The sequence below is a fragment of the Chinchilla lanigera genome, unplaced genomic scaffold (genome assembly GCF_000276665.1).
Source record: "Chinchilla lanigera isolate Chin_1 unplaced genomic scaffold, ChiLan1.0 scaffold00033, whole genome shotgun sequence".
Taxonomy (NCBI): Eukaryota; Metazoa; Chordata; class Mammalia; order Rodentia; family Chinchillidae; genus Chinchilla; species Chinchilla lanigera.
This window is the reverse complement of record NW_004955434.1, coordinates 3,050,508-3,065,161: the sequence shown is the minus strand read 5'-3', so window position 1 is coordinate 3,065,161 and position 14,654 is coordinate 3,050,508. Positions and strand designations below refer to the sequence as shown.

At 45.1% G+C, this 14,654-nt stretch overlaps 1 protein-coding gene across 1 annotated transcript in view; it reads left to right on the top strand.

The window, feature by feature from the left end:
• Window positions 1–334: 334 nt before the first annotated feature.
• Window positions 335–14,654, top strand: part of Mamdc2 (MAM domain containing 2) — a 180,824-nt gene continuing 166,504 nt past the window's right edge. The window contains exons 1-2 of the mRNA XM_005388556.2: window positions 335–707; window positions 998–1,111. Of these exons, the coding sequence (XP_005388613.1) occupies window positions 674–707; window positions 998–1,111 (148 nt within the window). The 5' untranslated portion in view covers window positions 335–673. The remainder of the gene's footprint in view (window positions 708–997; window positions 1,112–14,654) is intronic.

Sequence of the window (14,654 nt, the reverse complement as noted above, 5' to 3'; positions counted from 1 at the left end):
GAGAGAGAGAGAGAGAGAGAGAGAGAGAGAGAGAAAGAGAGAAAGAGAGATATTCCAATGTTAGTAACACTGACCCATTAAAGCTGAAACTCTCAGATACACAGCTTAGTCCACACCAGGAGTTCTAAAGTTTCCTTAGGCTGTCCTAAGAAAATTCTACCGTCTTCCAATTTGGGGAGACGAAGTTAAAATTAGGGCGAGCCCTGCGGGACTGACACGCCAGATGCAGAGAGGCTGGTCCCTGAAATAAGCTGGTTCCCACCGCGGATGGGCGGGGCAGGCGCCTCTGTCCCAGCCCAGCGGAGCGACTCCTGGAAGGCCTGCCCCTTCCAGGCGTCTGCAAGAGGTCTGCTCCAAGCTCTGAAGTCCCGGGCGAAGGCGCTGCGTGCCCGACCTCTGCTCTTCCCAGCGGTGGCTGGCCTGCCCGAAGCGTGCAGCTGTCTCCTCCCCAGCCGGCCCGCTGTCGCCGGGGCCGCGGCCGCGCCCGCACCCCCGCGTCCCCTCCGCCCGCTCTGCAAAGTTGGGCAGCTCCTGGAGCTCGCTGTGCCTTTGCGCTCCTGCGTGCCCGGCCCGCAGTGCCCGCTCCTCCCACGCCCCCTTTCGCCAGGAGCAGCCGGTCCCCGCGGGCTGGCAGCCTGCATCCCTTGCCAGTCCTCTGTCCTTAGAGGCGACCATGCTGCTAAGGGGCGTCTTGCTGCTGGCGACAGGTAAGGCCGGGACCCGGGAGACCCCCGGGGGGCGCTCTCGCGACTCACTCCTGCCGCCCGGGTGCCCGGCTCGCGCCGCTGGGCTGGGCCGCGGTGGGTGCCTCCTCCTGGTCCTAGTCCGCAGCCGCTCCGCTCCCGGACCTGGCCCGGGCTGGGATGCGGGTGCACATGGGGTCGCGCGGGGAGGTGAGGCACCTTCTCGCCGGGCCTCCCGCGCTTTTAGCAGGTGCGTGGGGGGGGGGGCGTGCTGGTTTTAACGCTCCGAACTGAAACTCGCTTTGTGCCTGCAGCCCTGCAGTTCGCGGGTGCCCTTGACCTGCCCGCTGGCTCCTGTGCCTTTGAAGAGGGCACGTGTGGCTTCGACTCGGTGTTAGCGTTTCTGCCCTGGATTTTAAACGAGGAAGGTAAGGGGCCCCGTGAAAGGGTGCGAGATGAACTTTCTTCTTTGTTGGTTGCCTGCCCCGGCTGCCCAGTCGCCCCTCAGCGCATACACAAGGTTATCTTGGAGTTAATTCCTCTTGGAGGAGAAGTGTGAGTCATGGGTCCGCCTTCACCCCTCAGCTGTGCTGCAGGATGGCCCAGGTGGCCTTTGTGTACCTGGCCCGTGGGTGGGAGCTTGAGCACCTCCACCCGCCAGGCACTCTCTGAGGCCAGGAGAAAGGCCGCTTGCCAGCCAGGTGCCCCCTGCAGGTGGTCAGCCCCGCTGGTCCTTAGATACCTGGGTGAAGGGGGAAATCCAGCCACTATTGCTTATACAGCTTGGCAGAAAAATTTCCCCGCCTCTGTGAGGGGACCTCAGTCCTCAGACCTGCCCCTTCCCCCCAGTACAGGTACTAGTTTTGCTGCCTGGTTCCATCCTCATCCTCTTCCTCCTGTATAAATGCAACCCTGGACAAAGGAAGGAATTCCACCTTGCTGTAGGAGCTGGTGCAGCCCGAGGGCATTGGTTCTTGCCTCACTACTCCCCAGTGTTTGGGTTTCGGTGACAGAATTCAAATGTAGGGGATATGTCTCACCCTTCATTTTCACAGGGGAAAAAATTGGTTCCCAGTACCCAGCTGCACTTCTCCTTTCCTCTCTCACTTGTGTCCCCACCGCTTAGGAGGCTGATGCATGAGCTCGCGGTGAGACAAACAGCCCACTGCGGCAGGCTTGCCGTGGGTCACCAATGGACTGCAAAGCGCCCTCCTTTAAGAGACAGCACCATAAATGAATGCTGCTAAGGCCCCTCTCCATCGGTTGTCCTCACTTTGTCCCTTCTGGCTCCTTGGTGAAGAATAGAGCCCAGAGGGCCTGGTAGGATGTACGAACTGTCACCATGGTTCAATCTGCCCAGGCTTCCTTTTAGCTTCTCTGACCCTCATGGGGAGGTGACACAGTATTATTTTGCAGAGGTGAGAAGCTGAGTCTTCAAATATTCAAATGGCTGGTCTTTGTCTCAAGGTGTCACCGAGTAGCCAACCCTGAGCTGTCCCGTTAAAGGAAGAAGCCAATTCAGTAGTTATCTTTATCTCCAACACTTGTCATCACTTAACTACTAGTTTACTTGGAGGTATATGGGAAGAACCAATTCTTGATTCTTATCAGGGATTCCTGCCTTGCTCATAGCTTTAGGAAAAGCCCTTTAACTTTACCACCCCCACCCCTTTCCCTGTTGTGTGTGAAGCATTTTGAGAGATTGCCCTATATTTCATGGGATTGGCTTTGGAGAGTGTTATTCTCTAGCAGAGCTTCTCCAACTTCAGCTGCAGCAGGATCATCTGGTGGGTGTGTTGCTCTTTGAGCTTCTCATTCAATGGGTCTGAAGTAGGCCTGAGTATTTCCTGCAAGTACAAGTACCTGCTGCTACTGCTATTGGTCAAGGGACTATACTCTGAGTACTCTAGATTCCCATAAGATGTGTTTACACACACGCATACACACACACACACACACACACACACACACACACACACACTGTGGGCAGGGCCAGGACTAAGATAAGGAACCACTTGCATGATCCTGAGAATGAATCACTCATTAAATCCTGTGCCTAGGCTCCTGGCATGCCTCGCTCTGGTGTGGCCTTGAAAAAAAAGAAATCAGCATCACTCCTGAGATGAGGCACCTGAATCCCAGAGCCACCCACCCCGGCGTCAGGACACCCCCTTCCAGCCTGCCTCTGGGTCAGTGGGCATGCCACAGCCTGCTGCGCACCAGATCCTGCCAGGCCTGCAGGAAGTGCTCTGCTGAACTGGCACCTCTCACCAGTGTGGCCGTTAAACAGTGCCCTTCAGGGAAAACAGGAAGATGCTTACAGAAGAGGAGATTGCGATTTAACAGTATAATGGAGGCACTGTGGCTTTCCCTTCTGCTTTCTTTTTAACAGCCACTGCTTTCTGGCTCAGGACTGGACCACTGGCTTGGCTGGGGAGAGTTCATTCATTCTCCTCCTAGTGCTCCAGGGTGGAGTAGACAGGTTAGGCTTCAGTCGTTATAGGTCTAGTTTTCCAAAGGTCAAGAATTGGGCCTAACAGTCAACTGCGGGCTCTGGGGCAGTGAGGTAACAGTGTGCCCGTTGCTGCGGCTGCTGGCTGAGAAGCTGTCACTAAGAATTTCCCTTATAGACCTATTTCTAGGCTGGTAAATTAAAGATAATGAAATTGTCCTAGGCTGAAACTTGGCGAGCTGTTCACAAGTCTCTCTGCAAAGTTACTTCATCTTGCTGTAGAATCCCTTTGAAATAGGTTCTGTCCACCTACATGTGCTGAGTCCATCATAGAAAGTCCTTCATTGCAGAGAGTTTACCCACAGGTACTTGGAAAACACTTGGCACTTCCAGTATGTCCTTGGTCAGTAGGGTAGTTTACTGTGGAGAGAGCAAAGCTAGAGCCCAGCAAAGGGAGGTAAGTCTGAAAAACTAAATTGCAAGTTAGAATTTGTATCTCAGGAGGATCAAATCTGGGGGTAGTTGGAGTAGTCTCTGTGTCTCAAATATCTCGCCTGCTGCCTGAAATTGTAATTGAGGGACAGCTCTTTGGTTTTTCAAGAGTAGTAGGTCTCTAAGCATCTCTGATTCATTCCAATGTCCCCTAGTCCCTAGCTATTTTGAAATGTGCTCTGTCTCTAAGGGGCAGAGTAGGTGAGTTCTGACTGAAGCAGTGATTGGCTTGGGTTATGCACCACACAGAGGATGCCTTGGGAGCTGCACGGGGGCAGGTGACCAAGCACTGCGAGCCAATCATGTCTTCTTTCTGGTTTTGCCAATGGTTATGTTGTCTTCCTGGTTCCTGCTATGCTTTGTGTAGGAAATAAAATTCCTAGGTTGTCAGAGGAAGTAAGATTATGTCAGACTCAAATTTGAACCCACTTCTAAGTTAGCACTAAATCTAGGAGATAAGGGATCTGTTTTATGTTATACAAATCTTCTTTATTCATTCATCTGTCTTTAATAAAAATCACCTTTATTTATTCATAGTTCAAAGAATATTGGAACCCCTTTGAGCAGTGGTGCCCCAGTAAAATTCAAACTGTTCATTCTATTTTCTTTGTGCCAGCTGCAGGGGCAGGAATACTTTGAGGATTATTAGACAGTCTTACCAATCAAATTAGTCACTGAGTGGGTTTTAGTTTCTCTCTCATTCTTGGACATTATGTCCTAGTACCTGTTACTGTAACTGTATAAGGAAGCCATTGGAGGAAATGAGGAAGGAGGCAGGTAAAAATAGATCCAGGTACACCCCTTTAATTAGAATAGCAGAGCCAAGTATGGTGAAATTCCAGCACTCTGGGAGGCTGAGCCAGGAGGATCACAAATTTGAGCCTTGCCCGGGCAACTTAATGACTGAGCATGCGCCTGTCTCAGAATAACAGTGGGGAGAGAGCGCAGTGTGAAGGCCCTGGGTTTAGTCCCCAGTGTCACCATCAAGCGCTGAGACACCTGGTGGGGGAGGTAAATGTGGAAATGTGTCCAGTTAAGAGCAGGTTAGAAAGAATTCAGAGCACTTGTAGGAAAGAGCTCCTTTTTATATAATAGGGGTCAAGCATGGTGAGGCTGCCTAAAACAGGAAACGTTTGGACAGTTTTTTGCTGAGGGAAAAGATAGCATACAAGTTAAGAAGGCAGTCATGGGGTCTGACATTCCCAAGGGGCAGGACAGGAGACTTGGTAGAGCATGCCACAGTCTCCCTGTAAGTGCACAGGTGTGTCTCTTTCTGGTACCTCCTCTTCCTCCCCCAAACTTGTTCCTTCTCTTTAACAGACACTTCAGAGTATCCTCAAACCTCAAATGGCCACGTTGAGTAACCTCAGGTGGTGACTTGGTCATTTGAGTTTCAGTTCTGTGCACTCGGTCATGGGCCTGTTATTATTAACAGTGATAAATCCCACCTGATATTTCCCAAGGTCCAGCTGGAGCCAAACACCGGCCAGGAGCCCAAGGGACCTTCCTGGGAGAGGAGGGCCAGTGCTCTCCTTCCAGCAGATGACAGCCCTTGTGCTGACTGTGCAGGGCTGCTTCAGCATCCCACCCTGACATCATAAGGTCCATAAGACAGTTCCGGTCTCTCTGACCAGGATCTGCAAGTTTATTCTCTCGGAGCTCTCCAGACAGAAGCGTATCCTCACTGCATAGAAGCTGGAAGCCTGGGATGCACAAGTCTGGGATGTTCCTTGGATGCCTCTCAGAGCAATGACTGACCCCAGAAATTTGGCCATGTTATTCCTAAAGTATCGTTTGCTCTTCCCTGGTTCTGTCTTGATATGACTGCTGTGAGGTTGAACGTGGCTATGGCATGGTATACTTAAGGATGATGGTGGGTCTGACCCAGCTCTACCTAGGAGCTCTGATCCTAGTGCCGAGCCCTAGAGGTCACCCAGCACGAGCTCCTCCTTTCACAGAGGAGTACATGAAGGCCCGGACAGCTGCCAGGCATGGTCATGGGCCAAGTGAGTGGCAGCTCTGGGGCGGGGCCTCCTCCTCGGCTCTCCACCGGTTCTTTCTCTGCATTGCTGCTAACATCCTGACTTCGCTGGGGCCTGCCTTCTGCAGCCTCATTGTGTTGGAAAGTCTACATCAGAGATCTAATTATAGCTCAGACATGTGGAAGAGTGTGGATCCCCAAAATGCAGTGCTTTGGGCCAACCAAACCCATAAAATACTACTTTTTATGCCACATTGAGTAACATTCATTTGCTCTTCCAGATGTGTAGGGATCCTCCTGGCCACAGTCCTCCAAATATAGAAAAAGACCTGGCACATAGGAGATACTCAATAAGTATTTGTTGACTAGATGGATTTGTTGGTTGAATGAATCCAGCATCCAACCATGAAAATATCCTTGTACATGTGTGTGTGTGTGTGTGTGTGTGTGTGTGCACGCGTGCACATGTGCATGCTTCTGGATCATTCTGCCCCTTCACAGGTTGTTCCCTATCATGAACTACGGCTTAGTAGTTAATGCCTAATGGTGAAAATGAACTCTGCACTGATTGACTTGGGTTAGAATTAAGGATCTGCTCTTTCTAGCTGTGTGGTCTCATCCTGTCCATGTCTCTGTTTCCTCAGCTATGAAAGCCATCTCACTATCTCATAAGACTGTTGTGTAGAGTTCATTAAAGGCATAGTGAGAATTTTATACATATAATCTGATGTTATTCCTTTGTTTTTTCCTTTTGCAGTGGTAGTGATTGAACCCAAGGCCTCATGCCTGCTTAACCAAATACTCTGCCACTGAGTTACATACCCATTGGCCCTATTCATGCTCTTAAATTTGTATCTTATAAACATTATAAACATTACTTCTTGTAATTCAGACAACTTTCCCATGTAGCTTCTAGAGAGCTAAGGAACATGTATTTCTTTTCCTATAGTTTTGCCATTTGCTTTACATTGCATCCAGAGGAAGAATCTTTTTCTTATCATTTGATTCTAGTTTAAGCATCGAGCCACATCTCACTGCTGTGTACGTGTGAAGGAATGAGGCTGAGTTTCACACTTGGTAGACAGTCTCTCCCAAGGGCTAGTAATTTTTTTCTCTATGAATTCTTGGTTTATGTCAAAAATGCCTTACTCCCTGCACCATCCCTCTTCCTCACTCCCAGCTTGCTCCCCACTTACCTGTCCTGCACAGCTGGTGCCTCAGCATCAATTAACTCTATTATTGATGAGTGTGGTGCCTTATGTGAAGCTCCTGGGTAAATAGATCCCTCATCCTCTCAGCTTTGGCTCGTCCCTTGGGCTTTGGCCTTCCTGCCAGCCACTCCAGGTTCCAGAGCTCTCCTTGCTGACCCCTCCACTTTGAGCTCACCTGTAAAGACAGATGATATCTCTCTACTCCTCCTTCCCTATGTGGCTTCACTGGGTGGAAGCTGTATATGGCCCCCCTCCCTATTATCAAGGCCAACATCCAGGAGGGAGACATCTGAGCTCCTCCCTACACAGACAGAGCTGCTGAACAGGAAACTGCTATCCAGAAACTGGCCTGATCCCCAGTGAGATGCCTGATGAGTTTTAGGATGTTTCCTTCTATGATTGCAGAGGTCAGCCAAGAGCACATTAAGTTGGGAATGAAAAATGATTTATTACCATAAGGCTTTATGCTTACATATCATCTTCAAATTTCTTAGCTTATAGTTCCTGTGTTTTGTGACTTGCATCTTGGGTATAATATTCACTAGAAGTCCTGCTTCTTGGAGTAGCAGAACCTCTTTTGTTGGTCACTTTAGGAGTAGTCCTGTTTCTGTCTCTTAGTAAACAATACTTGGTTTTCACAGATTTGAGTGATTTGGGGATCCCATTAAGTCTGGGCAGCAGAGAGTTGAACCTATCTTGAGTATCCAGACTTGACCCTGATTTTCACATCTGCCAACTATCCTACCACTCTCCCTTAAATTCTCTTATGCATGTCCTAAACAATTCAATCATATATTCATATATTCATGTTTAGGTTCTCAGAGTACTTGATTATTTATCATATACCTCAAGAGACTGGTCCCCTCAGCATGGGAATTTTGAAAGGGATGGAACTTTAAGAGGTGAAACATTTGGGGGTTCTTATGTCCTTGGGGGCACGCCCTCCAAAGGGACTTCAAGGCCCTGGCCATCCTGTCTGTCACTCAGCTCCAGCTGGAGATGTAACCCTTTTGCTCTTATTTGCATTCTAACCATGATGCTCCACCTATACCAGAGGCCTATTGAATGGGGCCAAATGGATGAAATTAGCTCTTTAAGACTGTGAGCTAACTAAGCCTTTTCTCTTTCTAAAATTAGTTTCCTTGGATATTTCATTGCAGTAATGCCACGCTAATTACTATAAATGTTATCCATGCCTTAAGATCCAATTCTTTTTTAAAAAGCTTCCAAAATTTCCCAGGTGAAATAAATTGCTCCCTTTCCTCCCTTTCTATGGCTCTCTTTCACTTTCCACCCTATAAATGTTTTTATTTGTGTCTATTTATTTGGGTCTCTATCCCATCACCTCAGGAAAGTGTTATGTCTCTGAGAACAGAGATCACATCATCCTCACAGTGCCTGACAATGAACGAAGTTCCAACAAGCATTGTGAATTTGGTCAATCTTTAATGCTTTTGTTGAAACTGATACGTAAATAAAAAACTCTTGCCATGTTTCCTTGTAGTGAAATAATTGTACTCAGCAGTCCTTCCTAGCGTAGAACTTCAAAGACTTGAGAGGCTTATGTTATAATTTCCAGATATAACGGGGAAGGAGCACTTCAGCTTGCCTCGGTGATAGCTGGTCTGCTTTATGCCTGACATGCCAGTGAGCAAATAGCTCTTGGATTATTCATCCTCAGGGCTGCTCAGGGCCTTGATCTCCTGCCATCACAAACAATCCCGGTACAACCTTGAGAGCAATCCTGCTGGGTCTCAGAAGTATTTTTTGGCAAAAGACTTTTAGACTTTGAGCTAGCTGTTGAAAACTGGTGTTTCTAAGGAACTCAGGTGTGATGTATCAGTAGTGCCCTTCTGGATGGGGAAAAGCAGGGAAAGATATTTTTCCACCTTAGGAAGAAGTCCTTGCATAGGGTTCTGATAGATGGAGAAGTCAGAGGACAGGATTGCAATTCAGTAATATCTGCCAGAATATTTGGTTTCTCCCCTACTCTGTGGGAAATTTATATATGTTGGGGGGATCTGAGGCTAGGAATAAAATAAAAAAGCAATATTGTGCTATAACCTCATACCATCATGAATATTTAACATGCTCTAATAATATGATATCATTTTCATTCTATCAAGAAGCATTTGACTGATACTGCCTATCAGGCACTATATTGGAGTTGAAGTGCCTAGTGTAGAAAGTACACATGGTACCTGGAGTCCATGGAGTACCAGGGTCATGGTCCATGCCTTGGCACAGCCATAGACCAATAGGAGGAAACAGGCATCTATGATTATGGTAGAGACTGTAACAGCATATGCTGTTTAAATGAAGTGGGAAAGAATGTATTGGAAAGGTATCATTTGGCTCTCAGCATCAATAAGAAGTCTAGATATCTATGCTTGAGCAGAAATAGAGATGCAAGGTGCAGACAGATCCTTCTTAAAGAACTGTTTGTGTGATTCTTCCACTTGACATTGATTATGACACTGCTGGACCTGTCTGTTCATGCAGTTGCTGTGAGGTTGATCAGTTTGAGGGTTACAGGCTTGGCAATGGGGACACTAGTTAGGGTCTATCCCTTGGTTTGAGAGATGATGAGGGCCTAAAATAGAGCAAAGAGTATTAGGTATGAAAGAGGTAGAGTAAATAAAACACCCTAAGCCTCCCCAAGGTACATTCTGAGTAGGACTGTGGGTGTGGGAACCTTCAGCATAAAGATAATGATGAAAATTCTGAGCAGAGAATTGTAAAGTGATAATAGCAGGAAACCAAGAATGGATCTTTAAGCCCACATTTAAGTATCAGGCATATGAAGTGAAGGGATTTTGAAAGAATTAAGGGATCCAGGAATTAGGAAGTGAAAGGTCTAGGAGCTGAAGAGGTTAGGCATTGCAGTAGGATGATGTGATGTACCGGGTACTGTGCAGCAGAGAGAACTTGGCCCCTGGAATAGGCAACCGGAGACCACTGGTGCTCAGTGGCTGTGGTTTTAGTCGGGTGATGAGAGCAGAACTGGATGCCCTGAGTGGATAAGTGAAGAGGAAATGTAGATGCCTGTAGAGATTTCTCAGCAAAAAGTTTGGATATGAGAAGAGAGATTCAGCTATCCCTACAAAGAAACTTGAGATGAAGCGTTTTTCATTTTTGTCTTAGAAAAGGCAGACTTGAGCTGGTTTATGAAGTAACTCGCAAGGAAAGAATATTTAAGAGATTGGGGATATCCTCACTAGCTCTGGATTAGACCCAGTTTTCCCTTTGACAATTGCTGAGCTGCTTCAATTTGTGTAGCCCCAGAGTCCTTCATTGAGTGGGTCATGGGCACTGAGTGTCAACTTCAAAATTGTGTGAAATTTTATTTCTACTGTAAATGCAAAGTGGGTAGGAGATTTGGCTGAATCTTTAGTACATATGAATACCCTGGAACGTACTCATTAAAAAACAAACCTTTTCTAAGATGTAGGAAGATGCCTGAGGCCTGAGGGAGCTTTAAGGGCATATTCTGTTCCTGCTATAGGAGTACTTCCTGCTTAAAGAACTATTGGTTTGAGAAGAGGGAAAGGGACCCTGATGAGATAGTCATATCATAGGGTCTGTGATCTATAGGTACTGTGAATAATGCCTGTCAAACGCATGTGTTGTTAATATCTTTAACCATGACAACAATCTTGATATTATTGTCATTTAATAGACAAGGAAGTACGACACAGAGAGATGAAAATAACATTCTCAAGGCAGCACAGAGTGTGAGGGGGGATGGCAACTCAAACCCATTTGGCTCCAAAAATTTGAACTTCACTTGGTGCAGGGCTGCCCCAAACCCTGAGTAGGATGACTCCTTTGCACTTCCAGAGGTGGTCGAGCTCAGGCTTCTTTGAAGATAGTGGCCAGTGTCTACAAGGCATCCATGATATTCCCGTATCCCAACCCCTTCCCTGAATTCTCCGCTTTAACAGTGTGTCGTCCATGCGGTAGCAAGCCTTGGGAAGGCATCAAGCAGAGGCAAGGAAATGTAATTTTTACTTATTTTTTTCCATAACAGATTAGAGTTTGCTCTTGGAAGCATTTGAAGGATTCTCTGCTAAGTCCTCAGCATAATCTTGGAAGAGAACTTCAGGGAAAATTTACAGCTTGACCTAAAATACTTTGGCAGTCTTTATGAAATACTCCCAAACTTCAAACTCATCTAGTCCTCCTATGATGGAGTGAAAAGAATACCCAAATCAATGTATTTTTGCAAGCTGGCCTCCCTAGTAGTCAGGTACTTTGGTGCTTATTCGTTCTATTACTCTCAACAGAATGGCAATGTTGCTGTACAGCAATATGATATATAACTTAGCTAGATGCTTAGAGAAATTTCCATTCCTTATTTGAAAAACTTTTGCCTTGCTGCCAAGGAGAGCTGAAGTGTTTTCTGGGGCTATGCTTATAATGAGGATGATTTTAATATGCTCTCTTTCCCCAGGAAACTGCTTCCTTTTCTTACCAATATTTTGTGACTAAGACCATCCAGTCTGAAACTATAACTCAGGAAATTTTCTTTTTTAAACTTCTACAGTCTTCTTCTATTTCCATGACTTTGTTAAAAATGGATAATACGGTAGACTGTTGGAGAATTTTCTTTTTAAGTTTGTTTTGATCTTATAGTAGGCAATTTTAAAGTGCACACTTTATGGAAAGAAATCTTCTGATTTTCTATTATAAACCCTGAAGACCAAGAATAAGTGTTGGAAATCACACCTTTGTTTCTATAATAAACTCTTTGGTTTTGTTTTTCTCAAATTCTGGTGACGGTGAGGAATGTGTAAGTTAAACTTGTGTGTGTGTGTGTGTGTGTGTGTGTGTGTGTGTGTGTGAACACAAGATTAGTGCCACTTTGAACTCACATTTAATGTATAGGAAAACCTGGAGGAAAAACATACCCTAGGTTATATATAGCAATGCAGATTTTAATCTTTGTTATCAACTTAAAACACTTAAAGTATCTACACATGCACATACTTGGATACTGGATATTAGATATTGTGTAATAAATGAGAGGCAATACTGGATATACTTCAAATGATCATTGTATTAGAATAAGACAAGAATCCTTTCTAATTTGGGCTTTGTGGAATAGGATTTATTTGATTTATAGTCATATACTTCAAGAGTATTGAGTTCAGAAAGAAATTCTGATAGCTACAGAGCACAACTCTGAGGTTTTTGAACCATTCTATTTATGAATGTATGAATAATTACCCACAGTGTTTTAATTTCTGTGTTAAATTTAATCCAAATGACCTTTTGCCTGTCGAGTATGCTATTAAACAACTTGAGAGAAGATGAGGCTGACCTATTTGTGATATCTGAAGGTGAACATCTTGGTAGCTAAGGAAGTTTCTCTATCCTTTAAAATAGAGGATTTTTTATCCAGCCTCTTGTCTCTCTATAGACATAGCTACTCACAATAAAAATTGCTGCAAGACAAAATGGGTGCAAAACAGTTTATATCTTTTAATTAACCCCTTTCATTTGTCATTTTTGTTAACAGGAAGTCATTTGTACATTTGTGAGTTTATTCCCATCATAAAATAAGTTTGGACACATTTATGAGCCATCTCTTGCTGAGCATAATATTAGCTTTGGTAGTCTAAGAATTCTTAGAAAATGAATGGGTCTTGGGAAAACAGATAGTATTCCCCATCATTTCATTGTAATGTGCAGTGAATCACAGTCATGCACAAAAGATGCTGGGTTTGGGGCTCAAATGATTTAAGAAATTTTCCTCGGAAACATTTGACAAAGAAGCAAGCCTGGAGAGTGGGCTGCAGGGATTCAGAGTTTCATCTCCTTCCAGTCTCCATCACCAGCCACCAAGTGCATCGCAGAGTGACTTGTCACCAAGATGCCCTCCGCTGGGAGGTGAGGGCGATGACTAGCATGTTTTATTTTTAGTTTTATCCTTAGATCTCATTGCAGATTTGCTAAGCAAACTGAAAGATCGCAGTGGCGTTTGCAAGCATTTGCTGAGCGCTGGGTAAGCACGTTGACCTTGAACCTGAAGACCCAGTTGGAAAATGAATAATGACAATTATTTTACTGGAAATTTGGCTGTTATTATAAACATCATGCTGGGTGCCCCACCTGCATCAGTACCTTGGATTGTTATGATGATCCAGTGATGAAGACAGTCTTTACAAATGAAGAAACTGGGGTTTAGAGTTTTTGGAAAATAAAGATTTTCAAGTTTGTGGAGCAAGTGGTTGCTAGAACCTGAATTTTAACCTGTTTGTCTCCAAAGGACATAGGACGTAACCTCTGCTATGTTACCTGTCTCTTTCCATAACCCTTTGCCATAGGCTCTTAAAGGATCTTTATAACAGAAATAATAGTAGTTCTTATAATAATAACCAGCTCTTATGGAGTGATTTATCTACCTATTGGTCTAAGGGTTTTATGTTAACTAATTTGACCTTCCCAATAGCCCAATGAGTTGGGTCTGTTTTTATCCTCAATTTAAGGTTGTGGAAAGTGAGGCACACAGAGACTTGCAAAGCACAGAGGCCCCAGATATCAGGGCTATATTTTATAACAGGCCCTGTGGCTCCAGTGTGTGCTCTGTGAAGGAAATAGTAGTTGTAGTGTTCACGTTTTTCATCGCTTTTTCACACTAGAAGATTTTCTACATGAGTGCTCTGTGAATGACTAGGAGAACCAAGTAAGAGAATCACATCTTCCAAATTCTTCTATACTCAGGGGCCCCACTCCCAAATAACTTCTAATTTGAGGAAATCTTAAGTCAGTCTTTTCTTTTAAAAATGGTACAGGACCCTGGGACAACAGAAGAATTTTCTGCTTGGTTCCAAGTGACATGAGATTAACTGGAAAACTCCTGTGAGAGTCTCCCACTCAGAGGATACCCACGACTGCCCAGCATTCTTTGGACAAAGTCCAGGAGAACTTGTATTCTTGATAATCTTGACAGTTTTATTTTGGAAATGAGTCAAATATCTGTATGCAAAAAAAAAGTGGGAAATGTAATATTGACCTACTTGAATTATATAAGAAGATGTTCAAATGGGTAGAGAAATAAGCAATAAATACTGTACAAATGCAAGGACCACAAAAGTCACCATTGCAACAAAGGTAGAGGATGAGATTGATCTGCCTTTGTGTCCTTGCATTCAATAATAGGCAATGTGTTTTGATCCAAGGGATACAAGCGTATGTCTCTCATTTAATTCTTACCACAACTCAATGAGAAAGATACTTTTTATGGATGAAGAATCTAGGTAACAGTTTATATGTAGGTGTCCTCCTAAAGCCTCGTGTGATCACAGGCAGGGCTTGGGGGGTGCTTGGATGATACGGGCACTATAATCATAGGTGGAGTAGTTCACTGATGAGTTCACAGGTAGCTGTGCTTTAGGAGGTGGGGCATGGTTGGAAGAGATGGACCCCGAGGGGTGCTGGCAGGGTGTATCTCCCTCCCTGGATCCTCCCTTTATCCCCTCTGCTTCCTGTCTGCCATGCTGTGAGTAGCTCTCCTCCACCATATCTTTCTGCCAAGGTGTCCTGCCTTGGAGCCAGCCAAGTGAACCATGGGCCAAAATAAACCTCTCCTCCTCTCATTTATTGGTGTCAGATACTGAGTCCCAGGGACAAGAAAAGTGACTAGAACACTTTCACATTTCCAACGTTTATCCCATGGGATATAAACATGTGTTTTAAAAAGCATTAAGCTCACAAGGGCTAATCAAGTGAGTACCTTTACTCTTTTTTGCATTCAACATTTACCTACTATGCTAGGTGCGAGGCTAACAATAGTGGGTAATAAAGGTGTATCTCTCAAGGAGTTGCCGGTC